Source organism: Oncorhynchus masou, chromosome 19 (genome assembly GCF_036934945.1).
Source record: "Oncorhynchus masou masou isolate Uvic2021 chromosome 19, UVic_Omas_1.1, whole genome shotgun sequence".
NCBI classification, from domain to species: domain Eukaryota; kingdom Metazoa; phylum Chordata; class Actinopteri; order Salmoniformes; family Salmonidae; genus Oncorhynchus; species Oncorhynchus masou.
In genome coordinates this window covers 23,628,284-23,645,100 of record NC_088230.1, presented here as the reverse complement: position 1 = coordinate 23,645,100, position 16,817 = coordinate 23,628,284, and the positions used below count along the sequence as shown (strand labels likewise).

General features: G+C 42.7%; 1 protein-coding gene across 15 annotated transcripts in view; it reads right to left on the bottom strand.

Moving 5' to 3' along the window:
• LOC135506026 (receptor-type tyrosine-protein phosphatase kappa-like) overlaps nt 1-16,817 on the bottom strand; it is a 168,808-nt gene that overhangs the window by 95,996 nt on the left and 55,995 nt on the right. For all 15 annotated transcript variants that reach the window (XM_064925367.1, XM_064925370.1, XM_064925368.1 and 12 more), the window contains one exon: nt 13,518-13,789. In XM_064925367.1, coding sequence (XP_064781439.1) covers nt 13,518-13,789 — 272 coding nt within the window. The remainder of the gene's footprint in view (nt 1-13,517; nt 13,790-16,817) is intronic.

The window sequence follows — 16,817 nt, the reverse complement described above, 5'->3', positions numbered from 1 at the left end:
TTCTTTTTTTTGGCCAATATATGCATCTTTTTGTTTATAATACACTGTCCTCTCTCCCAAATTGATACCAAGAGACCAAACAGCCTCAGATCATGTTCAAGCCTCAGATTGGATAGTGAAACAGACAGGCTCGCACCTGCAGGCGACGTGCAGATGTTTCATTTCTCTCTCATGCGGTCATGGCAAATTCCTACTATTTATGTGTCCAGGTTAAACGTGGGACGTCCCTCATTATAAACAAACATTTGGTTAAATTTATGGTTATGCATCATTTTCAGATCTATTAGATGTGATTAATAGACGAAACAACAATGTAATTTAACCAATTGACTGGCCAGAGATCAGGGCATTCATCGGCAAAGAGCAGGGCAAGCTGATAGTATTTTGGACAACCAAATCAAACTCAAAATGAAATCAAGTGTGTCAGCTGTATAGTGATTTGCGATTCATAACTTACATTTTAACAGTACTACCAGTAGTAGTAGGCCCCAACCAATAACACCACAAAAGAATGCGTTTGAAGTGATGATTAGCCGCAGAGAACAGCTAGCATGTCCAGCAAAGTACATCGCCAGTGGCACTCACACACTTCATGCAGATCAGCAGGTGGGGGCTTTTCGTAGCAGCCATACGAGACAAGGACGATGCGGTGAGCAAAGTTACTGGGCTCGAATTTAGTCACGCTTTTTCTAAATAGATTGATGCTTCTAATTGTGCATGTTTAAACAACTTTTTTTATGATTGTATTGTTACATTAATTTGGCAAACCTAACTTGATTGACCCTCTTTCTACAAGGCCTAGTTTATGAGGCCTAATCATATTTGTATGAATATTTTGTTAACGCCTAGGCAATAAAGATGCATTCAGGTAATTAACTCATTATTATGTATCAACATTTTAATTTGATTACAATTATTTATCTTCAATTTATTAAGCTATACAATTAGGTAGATTAATGAACTGATAATACAACCATACATTACTTATTTTTGTAATATAATTTTTTGATTTTGATAGGATGTATAATAGAATATTGCATTATGTGAATAATGTTCATTAATGTTAATTTGTCTATTAATAATAATAATCTGACTGGCCAATTGTGGGAGTCAGGGGCTGGGGCCATAGAGGGCAAAAAATATATAAATAGTATTTTGGTCTACCTGGTCTACCTGGCCTGATGACTCCTGGCTGTCCCCAGTCCACCTGGTCATGCTGCTACTCCAGTTTCAACTGTTCTGCCTTCGGCATATGGAAACCCTGACCTGTTCACCGGACATGCTACCTTAGCTAGCTATTCTCTCTCTCTCTACCGCACCTGCTGTCTCGACCTCTGAATGACCTTGCTGGTCATCTATGAACATCTTGAAGAACAACCTGGCCTTAATGGCCATGTTCTATCTCCACCCGGAACAGCCAGAAGAGGACTGGCCTCCCCTCGGAGCCTGGTTCTTCTCTAGGTTTCTTCCTAGGTTCCTGCCTTTTTAGGGAGTTTTTCCTAGCCACCATGTATAGCACTTTGTGACATCTACCGATGTAAAAAGGGCCTTATAAATAATTGCCTCTAGCACTGCATCTCAGTGCTAAAGGCGTTACTACAGAACCTGGTTCGATCCCGGGCTATATCACAACAGGCCATGATCAGGAGTCCCATAGGGCGGCGCACAATTGACCCAGCGTCGTCCGGGTTAGGGTAGGGTTTGGCTGGGACAGGCCGTCATTGTAAAATGAGACTTTGTTCTTAACAGACTTGCATAGTTAAAAAAAGGTTAAATAAAACATTTAAATACATTGATTGATTGTTGGACAACCAATGGGCTGCCAGAACAGCTTGAATACGGCTTGGCATAGATTCTCCATGTGGACCTAAACCATGCCAGGAAAATGCACCCCACACCATAATACAGTGCCTTGCGAAAGTATTCGGCCCCCTTGAACTTTGCAACCTTTTGCCACATTTCAGGCTTCAAACATAAAGATTTAAAACTGTGTTTTTTTGTGAAGAATCAACAACAAGTGCGACACAATCATGAAGTGGAACGACATTTATTGGATATTTCAAACTTTTTTAACAAATCAAAAACTGAAAAATTGGGCGTGCAAAATTATTCAGTCCCTTTACTTTCAGTGCAGCAAACTCTCTCCAGAAGTTCAGTGAGGATCTCTGAATGATCCAATGTTGACCTAAATGACTAATGATGATAAATACAATCCACCTGTGTGTAATCAAGTCTCCGTATAAATGCACCTGCACTGTGATAGTCTCAGAGGTCCGTTAAAAGCGCAGAGAGCATCATGAAGAATAAGGAACACACCAGGCAGGTCCGAGATACTGTTGTGAAGAAGTTTAAAGCCGGATTTGGATACAAAAAGATTTCCCAAGCTTTAAACATCCCAAGGAGCACTGTGCAAGCGATAATATTGAAATGGAAGGAGTATCAGACCACTGCAAATCTACCAAGACCTGGCCATCCCTCTAAACTTTCAGCTCATAAAAGGAGAAGACTGATCAGAGATGCAGCCAAGAGGCCCATGATCACTCTGGATGAACTGCAGAGATCTACAACTGAGGTGGGAGACTTTGTCCATAGGACAACAATCAGTCATATATTGCACAAATCTGGCCTTTATGGAAGAGTGGCAAGAAGAAAGCCATTTCTTAAAGATATCCATAAAAAGTGTTGTTTAAAGTTTGGCTAAACAAGCTACCTGGGAGACACACCAAACATGTGGAAGAAGGTGCTCTGGTCAGATGAAACCAAAATTGAACTTTTTGGCAACAATGCAAAACGTTATGTTTGGCGTAAAAGCAACACAGCTCATCACCCTGAACACACCATACCCACTGCCAAACATGGTGGTGGCAGCATCATGGTTTGGGCCTGCTTTTCTTCAGCAGGGACATGGAAGATGGTTAAAATTGATGGGAAGATGGATGGAGCCAAATACAGGACCATTCTGGAAGAAAACCTGATGGAGTCTACAAAAGACCTGAGACTGGGACGGAGATTTGTCTTCCAACAAGACAATGATCCAAAACATAAAGCAAAATCTACAATGGAATGGTTCAAAAATAAACATATCCAGGTGTTAGAATGGCTGAGTCAAAGTCCAGACCTGAATCCAATCGAGAATCTGTGGAAAGAACTGAAAACTGCTGTTCACAAATGCTCTCCATCCAACCTCACTGAGCTTGAGCTGTTTTGCAAAGAGGAATGGGAAAAAATGTCAGTCTCTTGATGTGCAAAACTGATAGCTTGGAAAGGTGCCTTTATTTTGACAGTTACCAGTATGCCTACAGTCGGGATGGCTGCAGTTTGAGCAGCATGCGAGTCAAAAATACAACTTGTTGTGTTGTGGCCATAGACATATAATCCATATAAGGGTATTGTAACTTCTTACCCTGGTTAAATAGACTGTTAAATTTGTGTACACGAGCAATGGATGCCAGTCTTGACTTGAATGGCAACTGCCATCGATGGATTATATTTCTATGGTTGGTTGCAGTTGTTGGTTTTGCAGATTTAAAAAAATAAATAAATAAAATAAATCGCAGGAAAATCATACAGTTTGGAAGCAAAAGCCTACTGCTGAAAAGAGAAGACTAATCTGTCTGCAAAACAAATCAAAGATTTTTTTTTTCAAATACATATATTTTTGATAACTGCAGCACTGTTTCTCAAAGTAGCTCATCTTGAGAGTCTATTGCCACGACGAGCACATCGGCCATCACAGTGTGTAGCCTATAGCTTCATCTTCAGCATTAGGTGAGTCAGTGTGCCACTGGGCATTTTATGTAGTAGCCTACTGTAGCCTATGACATATAACAGCCTCCACTCTTTTGGAACATTGCTGTAGGGACTTGCTTCCATTCAGCAACAAATAGCATTAGTGAGGTCGGGTACAGATATTGGGCAATTAGGCCTGGCTCGCAGTCGGTTCCAATTCATGCCAAAGGTGTTTGATGGGGTTAAGGTCAGTGTTCTGTGAAGGCCAGTCAAGTTCTTCCAAAACGATCTCGACAAATTCTTTCTGTATGGACCTTGCTCTGTGCACGGGGGCATTGTCATGCTGAAACAGGAAAGGGCCTTCCCCAAACTGTTGTCACAAAGTTGGAAGCACAGAATCATCTAGAATGTCATTGTGTGCTGTAGCATTAAGATTTCCCTTCACTGGAACTAAGGGGCCTGAACCATGAAAAACAGCCCCAGACCATTATTCCTCCTCCACCAAACTTTACAGTTGGCACTATGCATTGGGGCAGGTAGCATTCTCCTGGCATCCGCTAAACCCAGATTCGTCCCTCGGACTGCCAGATGGTGAAGTGTGATTCATCACTTCAGAGAATGTGTTTCCACTGCTCCAGATCCCATGGCGGTGAGTTTCACACCACTCCAGCCGCCACTTGGCATAGTGTATGGTGACCTTAGGCTTGTGTGTGGCTGCTTGGCCATGGAAACCTATTTCATGAAGCTCCCGACGAACAGTTCTTGTGCTGACGTTGCTTCCAGAGGCAGTTTGGAACTCGGTAGTGAGTGTTGCAACCAAAGACAGACGATTTTTATGTGCTTCAGCAGTCAGTGGTCCCGTTCCGTGAGCTTGTGTGGCCTATCACTTCGCTGCTGAGCTGCTGTTGCTCCTAGACATTTTGACTTTACAATAACAGCACTTACAGTTTCCCGGGGCAGCTCTAGAAGGGCAGAAATTTGACAAACTGACTTGTTGGAAAGGTGGCATCCTATGACAGTGCCACGTTGAAAGTCACTGAGCTCTTCAGTAAGGCCATTCTACTACCAATTTTTGTCTATGTCTGTGTGCTCAATTTTTTTACCTGTCAGCAACGGTGTGGCTGAAATAGCCAAATCCACTTATTTGAAGGGGTGTCAATATACTTTTGTATATATAGTGTATATAGATTGGAAGTAGCAAGGAGGAGCTATATACTGTAGATTGGAAGTAGCAAGGAGGAGCTACAGTGGGGCAAAATGTATTTAGTCAGCCACCAATTGTGCAAGTTCTCCCACTTAAAAAGATGAGAGGCCTGTAATTTTCATCATAGGTACACTTCAACTATGACAGACAAAATTAGCAAAAAAAAAATCCAGAAAATCACAATGTAGGATTTTTAATGAATTTATTTGCAAAATATGGTGGAAAATAAATATTTGGTCAATAACAAAAGTTTCTCAATACTTTGTTATATACCCTTTGTTGGCAATGACAGAGGTCAAAAGTTTTCTGTAAGTCTTCACAAGGTTTTCACACACTGTTGCTGGTATGTTGGCCCATTCCTCCATGCAGATCTCCTCTAGAGCAGTGATGGTTTGGGGCTGTTGCTGGGCAACACGGAATTTCAACTCCCTCCAAAGATTTTCTATGGGGTTGAGATCTGGAGACTGGCTAGGCCACTCCGTGACCTTGAAATGCTTCTTTCAAAGCCACTCCTTTGTTGCCCGGGCAGTGTGTTTGGAATCATTGTCATGCTGAAAGACCCAGCCACATTTCATCTTCAATGCCCTGCTGATGGAAGGAGGTTTTCACTAAAAATCTCACGATACATGGTCCCATTCATTCTTTCCTTTACATGGATCAGTTGTCCTGGTCCCTTTGCAGAAAAACAGCACCAAAGCATGATGTTTCTACCCCCATTCTTCACAGTAGGTATGGTGTTCTTTGGATGCAACCCAGCATTCTTTGTCCTCCAAACACGACGAGTTGAGTTTTTACCAAAAAGTTATATTTTGGTTTCATCTGACCATATGACATTCTCCCAATCTTCTTCTGGATCATCCAAATGCTCTCTAGCAAACTTCAGATGGGCTTGGACATGTATTGGCTTAAGCAGGGGGACACGTCTGGCACTGCAGGATTTGAGTCCCTGGCAGTGTAGTGTGTTACTGTAGGCTTTGTTACTTTGGTCCCAGCTCTCTGCAGGTCATTCACTAGGTCCCCCCGTGTGGTTCTGGGATTTTTGCTCACCGTTCTTGTGATCATTTTGACCCCACGGGTCAGATCTTGCGTGGAGCCCAAGATCGAGGGAGATTATCAGTGGTCTTGTATGTCTTCCATTTCCTAATAATTGCTCCCACAGTTGATTTCTTCAAACCAAGCTGCTTACCTATTTCAGATTCAGTCAACCCAGCCTGGTGCAGGTCTACAATTTTGTTTCTGGTGTCCTTTGACAGCTCTTTGGTCTTGTCCATAGTGGAGTTTGGAGTGTGACTGTTTAAGGTTGTGGACAGGTGTCTTTTACTGATAACAAGTTCAAACAGTTGCCATTAATACAGGTAACGAGTGGAGGACAGAGGAGCCTCTTAAAGAACAAGTTACAGGTCTGTGAGAGCCAGAAATCTTGCTTGTTTGTAGGTGACCAAATGCTTATTTTCCACCATAATTTGCAAATAAATTCATAAAAAATCCTACAATATGATTTTCTGGATTTTTTTCTCATATTGTCTGTCATAGTTGAAGTGTACCTATGATGAAAAGTACAGGCCTCTCTCGTCTTTTTAAGTGGGAGAACTTGCACAATTGGTGGCTGACTAAATACTTTTTTTGCCCCACTGTATATACTGTAGATTGGAAGTAGCAAGGAGGCGCTTTATACTGAAGATTGGAAGTAGCAAGGAGGAGCTATATACTGTAGATTGGAAGTAGCAAGGAGGAGCTAGCTATATAGATTGCAGTTTATAGATAGCAGTTTTTCTGGGTTGTGCTGATGACATTTCATTTCGTCATCTGCCTCACCTAAAGCCCATTCTTGTGGAAAGCTGCTATAGACCACCAAGTGCTAACAGTCATTATATAACGTGTGAAATGCTTGACAGAGAGAGGTATATTTTCTGGGTGATTTAAATATTGACTGGCTTTTATCAAGCTGCCCACTCAAGAGAAAGCTTCAAACTCTAACCAGTCAACCTACCAGGGTCATTACAAACAGCACAAACATGAAATCATCAACATGTATTGATCACATGTTTACTAGTGCTGCAGAAATTTGCTTTAAAAGCAGTATCCAAATCCATCAGATGTAGTGATGACAATATAGTAGCCATATCTAGGAAAACCAAAGCTCTAAAGGCTGGGCCTAATATAGTGTATAAGATGTCATACAAAAAGTTTTGTAGTGATTCCTATGTTGTTGATATTTGTTGTGGTGTGTATTGAGGAGCAACCAGACGCTGCACTTGACACATGTATGACGCCTCTTGCACTGAGATGCAGTGTCTTAAAGATGCAGTGTCTATTACGTGTTTTCTTTTTCTATTATTTCTAGATTTTCTGCTCAATGTTACCAATTTGTTCACTGTGATTGTAACCCAGTTCTATCAAATATTCATACTAGCCACTTCTGTGGTCTGCAAGTGAATAATATATAAATATATTTACATTGTGCGCATAAACATTTGGTTGTACAGACCTACTCCAACCAGAGATAAATACAATCCACTGATTACAGAAAGAGCTTTGATCATCAATATTATCACATAGGCAACCAACACAAGTAGGAATATCAGAAACTGATACTCAACTGCCGAGACTCTTTAAACAAACTACAGCCGTGACTTGGAAATATACAGTAAACATTGTCAGAGATGCAAACACGCGTGTGCAAACACACACATCTGTCAGCCAGACACCCACTCATCACATCACCCAGCTGATGGGGGGGATATTTGCCGTTCTCTTATCGCCTTACCTGCCAGAGATAAAGGCCTGGGTTGGAGTGGAGGAGAGAGGAGGGAGGGAGGAGAGAGGAGGGAGGGAAGAGAGAGGAGGGAGGGAAGAGAGAGGAGGGAGGGAGGAGAGAGGAGAGAGGAGGGAGGAGAGAGGAGGGAGGGAGAAAGAGGAGGGAGGAGGAGGAGAGAGGGAGGAGGGGGGAGGAGGAGAGAGGAGGGAGGGAGCGAGAGGAGGGAGGAAGAGAGAGGAGGGAGGGAAGAGAGAGGAGGGAGGGAGAGAGAGGAGTGAGGAGAGAGGAGGGAGGAAGAGAGAGGAGTGAGGAGGAGAGAGGAGGGAGGAAGAGAGAGGAGGGAGGAAGAAAGAGGAGGGAGGAGGAGAGAGGAGGGAGGGAGAGGAGTGAGGAGGGAGGAAGAGAGAGGAGGGAGGAAGAGAGAGGAGGGAGGAAGAGAGAGGAGGGAGGGAGAGAGAGGAGTGAGGAGAGAGGGAGGGAGGAAGAGAGAGGGAGTGAGGAGGAGAGAGGAGGGAGGAAGAGAGAGGAGGGAGGAAGAAAGAGGAGGGAGGAGGAGAGAGGAGGGAGGGAGAGAGAGGAGTGAGGAGGGAGGAGGAGAGAGGAGGGAGGAAGAGAGAGGAGGGAGGAAGAAAGAGGAGGGAGGAAGAGAGAGGAGGGAGGGAGGAGGAGAGAGGAGGAGAGGCATTCTGCTGGAGGAGCTACACAACCCTCCCCCAACTGCATTTATTCCGCTGATCATTACCACAGCGCTCACAGAGTAAACATTGTCAGAAGAAATAAAACAATTGATACAAATGTGATGAGGGAAAAGCCTTTTATTTCCGCGGGAGCAGCCTGGGAGACGTCATTCATCACGTCTACAGGGGGAGAAAATAAAATATGTGCCGAAATATTTGCCTTGAAGGAAAGATGTAGCACCCTGTTTTGAGGCCTCTGGTGGGATGTACACGGCTGTGCAGGCTCTCTTTCTCCTCCAGGATGGCCCATTAGAAGCAATATATTCTGCCTTCAGACTCCCACCCATGATTCCTCACAGGGCGATCCATAGGAGGCACATCCCTCATAGTTGAAGAGTAATCTCTAGCTTTGTGTTATCAATTTCAATGTATCATTTCACCCGCTGCATGCCGGCATAAGGGCCCATTACTTTATTACGGCAGAGAGCCCCGACAATAATGAAGTAAGGGCTTCTGATAAATCAAAACATGTTTTGAGGTACAAAAGTGAGATTCTACCTTATTAACATTGATTGTTTCAGTATTCAGATCAATAGCCGGGGCCAAATTAGAGTGATTACACTTGGCGGGATTAAGTCTGAAGCATGATGAGAAGGAGGGAGGGAAGAGGCCTGTGGTGTGTGTAGATGTTCACTCAGATTGTAGCTAACTGAGAACAAATTCCTGACCAAAATCAAACCACTAAACCAGGGATAGGATATCTAGTGAATATAGAACCAACACTGACCACAATGGAACAGCCAACTCAAGTCTTTCAAAGGGCTCAGGCTCATTTCACTTCAATAAGAATTAGACTCTAGAATCCATAGCGAGTGTGGCTCTAATCATGTTAATCATCTTAAGAGTGTGTCATTAACACTGATTAAATGACCCTAATGGATGTATTGGATAGCTCTGCGTCGGCTGGAGAAAGCCCTCAGTGCAAGAATGCAATTTAACTCAATGTAGCACAGTCAGCACTGAACCTTTATGATAAGACCTGTTATTTCTACTCGACAGGAGGGCTGTATTCACACACACACAACCTTCTGCCGGCCATCTATAGGTTCACACTCAGTCAGAGAGTCAGGAATGAGTCTGAGTTGAGAGGGCAGAAAGCCAAGATAATGAGGAGGTGGTGGAGGTGGAACGGCCTTAACAAGAGATGCCAGCCCTCAGCCTTCAGACCTCAACCCTCCCAAACAATGCGTTCTTTCTTTTCCACTCACACACATTTGCACAAACCAACCCCCTCCCATGCCAAGTGTACACAACCAGGAGTGGCTTGCCCGCTCACACACTCCTTGTGACTCACACTCATGTAAGACCTCACTTGCCACTCCATTAATTAAAACTGTTCTGAAGACGCGCACACACCCCTGAAGACAACTAGAGCGGAGGGTTCTGGACCGTGGGTAAGACCATTTAGGTCAGTATCCATGGAAATATTGTCTGAAGAGACACACAAATAGTATATTGACACATCACGCATGTATGACCATTTCACTCATGTGTGCTCAGCTGAAAACGTTACATTCTGGCATAATACCTGACAATACCTTAACACTCCCCAGACAGGATGTAATCTCACTTCTAACTTATTAATACGTAACCGTTCCTTATGACATGTTTAATTAACCCTATTTAGTCATTTATTTAAATGCAAATGCCAGAAATAAATATCAATTTTTAAGGTAAAATCACATGATTCTCTATAGTAACAGACACAATATTTATGCACAAAATGACCAACTGTCAAATTTGTGTCTGGTGTCATCACTTCAATCAAAAGTGACAAAGACACCAATGTTCAACGTGATGTGGATTCAGAGAAATGCGGACAAGCATAAAATAAACAGCAGGCTCAGAGAGGGAAAGAAAAAGAGTGAGAGAGAGAATAAGAGACAGAGACAGAGAGAAAGAGCGAGAGAGAATGAGACAGAGAGAATGAGAGAATGAGACAGAGAGAAAATGAGAGAATGAGAGAGAATGAGAGAGAGTGAGAGAATGAGACAGAGAATGAAAAAGAGAGAGAGAATGAAAAAGAGAGAGAGAGAGAGACAGAGAGAATGAGAGACAGAGAGAATGAGAGACAGAGAGAATGAGAGACAGAGAGAATGAGAGACAGAGAGAACCAGAAAGAGACATGGTGTCACTGGCCCTAGTTTCATTAGTTTATCACCTCTAATATTAGAGGCTATTAATTATAATGCACTGCTCTCCTAAATGATCCCTAATCCCCTGTGTGTAGTCTAATTTACAGGCTAAAATGTCTAAGCTTGCTCCACTCTCTGCAGGGGGTGTGGGACGGGGGTGTGGGGCTGCCAGGTGTCTATGAGGGGATCCATTTACAAAAGGCCTTTACCAGCACACCTTTTGGAAGACAGCAGCTCAGTAGGAGACACAAAATGTCCTTCAGCTTTCAGAAAAATGGGTTGATGAGTCACCCACTAAATCTCGGGCCTACGATTAAAAAAAATGTTTTACCCGAATGTGGTTTATACAGTTTTAGTAGGCTGCCTTTGTGAAATAGCTAGAGTTATGAATCAACACTGAAAAATACTCAATTGATGAGTTGATGATGGATATATGGATGGACCCTTGAAAAAAATTAAAAAATAATTATTGATTGAATAAATTGAGAATCTGCATGTGTGCAGTGACCTTATTTCAGAATGTGCTTAACTTAGAAGATATAAAAGACGTAATGACGACTTGTGACCAGCAGAGGCAACCAAATATAATGAAACAAAGACACAAGCACGCACACCTGTGACCGAGCCTTTTTGTTCCTCCCTCCTTCAATCACTTCCTTAATAGCTCACTCCAATGTAAGCACACCTACCTTATCTTTTCAGATGCTTTATCAAATTAAACATTTCATAACATGCTTATGGAATTGAATAGTCCTATTTCACCTCTCACCTCTCACTACTATTCTGGTATTACAGCAAAGTGTCCTCACAGACGCATGTGGAAACACGGGAGTGTTCATTTACACTAGCCATTGTCAGCATGACAGGTCATTACAACTCTAGCTCTGACACCACGGGCAAAGGACACTAAAAAAAACTCAAATCTGATTCGAATAATAAGAATACGCACCAGCCACTTATAATTCCCCATCACTCCTAGATGACGTGTTGACCAGAGTACTGAATCATTCATTCCTTCCAATTAGTGACATGACAGGCCACGTGTTTCATTAACCACACAGAGAGAAGAAACGACGGCAAAATGCAAACGAAATTGGCAGAGAAAGGGAGGCGAGCTTACCGAATCAAATCCCATTCCAAAAGGCGGATAAATAAAGTATCTGAAGAGCGAAAGGAGAGGGGAACAGGAGGCGAGAGTACACCAGCTACATGGCCATTTGATAATTGCAAAGCTTCTCACTAAATCTAGCCCAACGTCTTTAGCTTTCAAAGTCTCTGCTCTTCTCAATCGACATGCATTCGGGAATATTTCAAATCAGTTTTCAGTCATTTACGGTCAATGTACCCGTCTCGCATGGCTACATTGGAGGGGAACTGTAAGGGAAAGAAAAACCTGCCTCTGCATTATGTTCTAAGCTGCAGCAGCAGGAGCTATTAGCAGGACTCTGAAGATAAAGAACCTGGCTGGCACCCTTGCTCCTGTTTCACAGCCTTTGAGAGGTATAGCTCTGGGCAGTTAGGATTGTCACCCCTGAATACCTCACTGAGAACCCATACTTAGGGCTGGGATGATAGGGTTGTCAGACCAGCTTTAGATGGCACAGAGTGATATGCAGCTATCCTGCTGGGCCCCTCCGGCGTACACAGCCCCACACATTGCCTGTGTGCCCCAGCATCCACTCCTGAATCCTGAGTCCGGGTCAACACAGATAAATCAGTGACCTAGCCTAAGCTCAACTCAGCCACATTGCTACAAGACAAGCCCTCATTAGTGTGTGTGGTTGCATACATGCATGTGTGTGTGCCTCTGTGTGTGTGTTATTGGACTTATTAGTACCAGTCATTAATTATTTTAGGACCACATCCCTGACAGGGAAACATAAGTGCAAAACAGTGCTGTAGGTCTTCTTCACCTCTCCATACCTCCTCCTTAACCATCCATTCTCATACAGAGCTGGCTACCTTGTGATACAGCCTGGTTCGATTCCAGTCGTGATTGAGAGTCCCATAGGGCGGCGCACAATTGGCCCAGCGTTGTCCGGATTAGGGTTTGGCCGGGGTATGCCGTCAATGTAAATAAGAATTTGTTCTTAACTGGTTAAATAAATAAATAAAATACTTGAGAGCTTTGCTTATCAGTTATAAATCTGGCTGTAAGGAAAGATTAATGATATTAATCTAAAGAGATTCATAAATCACTCCCCAATGTACACTCCTCCTAAAAAAGGTATTTACAGGGCCTCCTAAGTGGTACAGTGCTTGAGGCATCACTACAGACCTGGGTTTGATCCCGGGCTGTGTTGTAGCCGGCCACGACCGGGAGACCCATGAGGCAGCATTGGCCCAGCATTGTCCGGGTAGGGGGAGGGTTTGCACTATCGTGCTCTAGCAACTCCTGTGGCAGGGGCACATGCATGCTGACATGTTTGCCAGTTGTACTGTGTTTCCTCTGACACATTGGTGCGGCTGGGTTAAGGTTAAGCGAGCAGTGTATCAAAAAGCAGTGCAGGCAGGGTTGTGTTTCGGGGGCCGCATGACTCTCGACCTTCACAAGTTCCTGAGTCCGTACAGGAGATGCAGTGATGGGAGACATACAGGCAATAGGTCCATCTCCATATCATTGCTGCAGAGGCCTTGGTCTATATGCACAAAGTGTCTTTGAGTAGGAGAGCCGATCTAGGATCAATCCCCCTGTCCATGTAATCTTATTTATTTTGATCTAAAAGTAAAAACTTATCCTAGATCAGCACTCCTACTCTGAGATATTTGATGGATACTTTTTACTCTATTGTATTATTATTATTATTATTATTATTATTATTAACTGCATTTTTGGGAAAGAGCTCTCAAGTAAGCATTTCACTGAACTGTTTTACACCTGTTGTATCCTGTGCATGTGTTAAACAAACTTTGAAACGTAATAGGTATTGCAATGGTGTAGTGAGTCTATGTACCTGATACTCGTTAGGCCAGAAGGTACTGACGGCCAGCTCAGCGCGGAGCCAGTCCTTCCCGGTGTAGCTGGTCACATTCCAGATGGGATTAGCCAGGGGACCTTTGTTAACCTTTACCAGGATGTTCAGGGTCCCCGGGCTGGAGCCATCTTGGGTATACAATAAGTAGTTGAAGTCAATACAGTGGGTGTCATTTTCCTTCATTACTGGCAGCTGAATGCGTGCCTTCTCTCCGGCATCGTGCTGGGAGGAGTCCACCATCATGTAGGAACCTGAGGGGGGATAGGAGAAGGAGAAGATAGGGCATTATAGGACATGGAGAGAAGAAGGACCTAGAGTCAGACTCTCAGCGAACCAAGGGTTACCCACTCCACTTTAAGTGGTCCAATCCCACTGGGCACACACTGGTTGAATCAACGTTGTTTCCACTTCATTTCAATTAAATTATGTAGAACCAACGTGGAATAGACATTGAATTGACATCTATGTCCAGTGGGATGTTTCTTAGTGGCAAACTTTGAGTAAAGACCAAACAAAGAGAAATGTTTCAAAGGACATTTAATTGATTGAATACAGTTTTATCCACTAAATGAGAACAAATAAAAAAAATTTTTGAAAATGTCCATGTAGAGTTCAGTGCAGGTCATTTACCTTTGAAGGAACAAATTACACTGAACAGAAATATACATGCAACCTGTAAAGTCCTGGTCCCATGTTTCATGAGCTGAAATAAAATATCCCAGAAATGTTCCATATGGACAAAAATCATTTATTTATCTCTAATTCTGTGCACAAATTTGTTTAAATCCCTGTTAGTGAGCATTTGATCCTTTGTCAAGGAGGAGTATTTCTGTCTGTAAATAAAGTCCTTTTGTGGGGAAAAACCTATTCTGATTGGCTGGGCCTGGCTCCCCCACTGGGTGGGCCTGGCTCCCAAGTAGGTGAATCTATGCCCTCTAAGGTCCACCCACGTCTATGTCTCTGCCCAGTCATGTGAAATCCATAGATTAAGGCCGAATGAATTCATTTCAATTGACCGATTTCCTTATATGAACGGTAACTTAGCAAAATCTTTGAAATTGTTGCATGTTGCGTATATATTTTTTGCTGATATTCCCTTAAGCAAGAAACCAAGGCCTCATTTCAAAACCATTTGTCACAAAAACAGTACATCTGTTCAACATTTTCAGGCCTGCCAAATCAATGAATCCAATTCAAGCTCAGTTCTGATGACTCATATTGCAACAAAACTCTGACCCAACATTGTGTGTATAGCTCTAAGCAAATATACATTTGTAAGAAATCTTTTAGGAACCCATCTGGCAGTGTTTTATCTGTGCTGGGTTTTTTTTAAATGAAGATGATTTGCTGTGAAGTGGACGATATATTTTCAAGACAGTGGTCTGAATGATTGATCTGCTTTCATCTAGGTAGGACAAATACAGAGTTAACAGGAGGGTCTTTGGAGTGATGCAGTAGTATACAATACCAGTCAAAAGTTTGGACACACCTACTCATGCAAGGGGTTTTCTTTATCTTTACTATAAAATAATAGTGAAGACATCAAAACTATGAAATAACACTTATGGAATCATGTAGTAACCAAAAAAGTTTGAGATTTTTCAAGGAAGCCACCCTTTGCCTTGATGACAGCTTTGCCCACTCTTGGTATTCTCTCAACCAGCTTCATGAGGCAGACACATGGAATGCATTTCAATTAACAGGTGTGCCTTGTTAAAAGTTAATTTGTGGAAATTATTTCATTCTTAATGGGTTTGAGCCAATCAGTTGCGTTGTGACAAAGTAGGGTTGGTATACAGAAGATAGCCCTATCTGGTAAAAGACCAAGTCCATATTATGGAAAGAACAGCTCAAATAAGCAAAGAGAAACAACATCATCACTTTAAGACATTAAGGTCAGTCAATGCAGAACATTTCAAAGAAAGTTTCTTCAAGTGCAGTTGCAAGAACCATCAAGCAATATGATATGAATCTGGCTCTCATGAGGACCGCCACAGGAAAGGAAGACCCAGAGTTACTTCTGCTGCAGAGGAGAAGTTCATTAGAGTTATCAGCCTCAGATATTCAGCAATTAACTACACTTCAGATTGCAGCCCAAACAAATGCTTCACAGAGTTCAAGTAAAAGAAACATCTCTACTTCAACTGTTCAGAGGAGACTGCATGAATCAGGCCTTCATGGCCGAATTACTGCAAAGAAACCTCTACTATCAAACAAGAAAATGACTTAATAACGAGGCTATATACAGTGGGTAAGATAAGATAGTCTAGCTAGCTACATTTTCAGATAATACATTTTTCTAATGTTGACAGTCATTTTCATTTTAAGTTAAAGTGTACTGTTAGCTAGCTAGCTAATATTAGCTGACTGGCTTGCTAGCTAACATTATATGTATGATCTTATTATTCATATCTCAGAGCCATTTGCTTTGCTAGTTATAGCCTAATGTTAGCTAGCTAACATGGAACCTGGTTGGTTAGCTACCTACAGATTCATGCAGGGTGGTAACGTTATGAGTTGGGATTATGGTTCACTGTTTACTTAACTAGCTACATGTCTTAACAAAAGACTCCACTATGCAAGTAACCATTTCAATAGAATGCCACTGCGACAACTGTTGTAGACGTAGCTGGTAAATTCGCTCTGGATATCTACTCTGATTTCAGAGTGTTCTTGTCTGAGTGTGCCAGAGCACAGAATAAATGACGAATTTACGAACGCCCAACACCCGGTGAATATGGCTGGTGTCAGTAAACGTTGGCAAAAAAAGCTTAAATTGTTGCCAGCTGCACAGTTGCAGTCACCAACGATCTGGATAACATAAAAACAGCCTAACCAGCTCTGCTAGGGCGAGTAAAATGGTCAGTGTGCTGTTCTCTCATTTGTGTCTGGAAGTATCTAGCCAAAGTTAGCCAATTAGCTTGGGTGCTTGATTGCTGTTGTTACGACACACTGCTCGGATCAACCCTTAAAGAGATTGGTGGGGCTGAAGCTTAAGATGGTGTGAACGATGCGGAATGGGTGTAGACAAAGAAAAGTATTCCCGAATAGCAAATTGTTGAAAAGGTATACATTTCCAAACATTTCAATTTAAGACCTTTGCAATGTTTTGTGCTCAAATGCGAGTTGTCATTGGGAACAATGGGAGTTTGACGGTTCAAGGTTTATTTTAGGAAAACATACAAGAAAGCCTTCCTCCCCAAAGCTAGGTGGTCGGCCCTCCCCTCTCAACACCCCCCCTTCCCCCTCCCTGCACCCTCCCTTACGGACTGTTTAAGG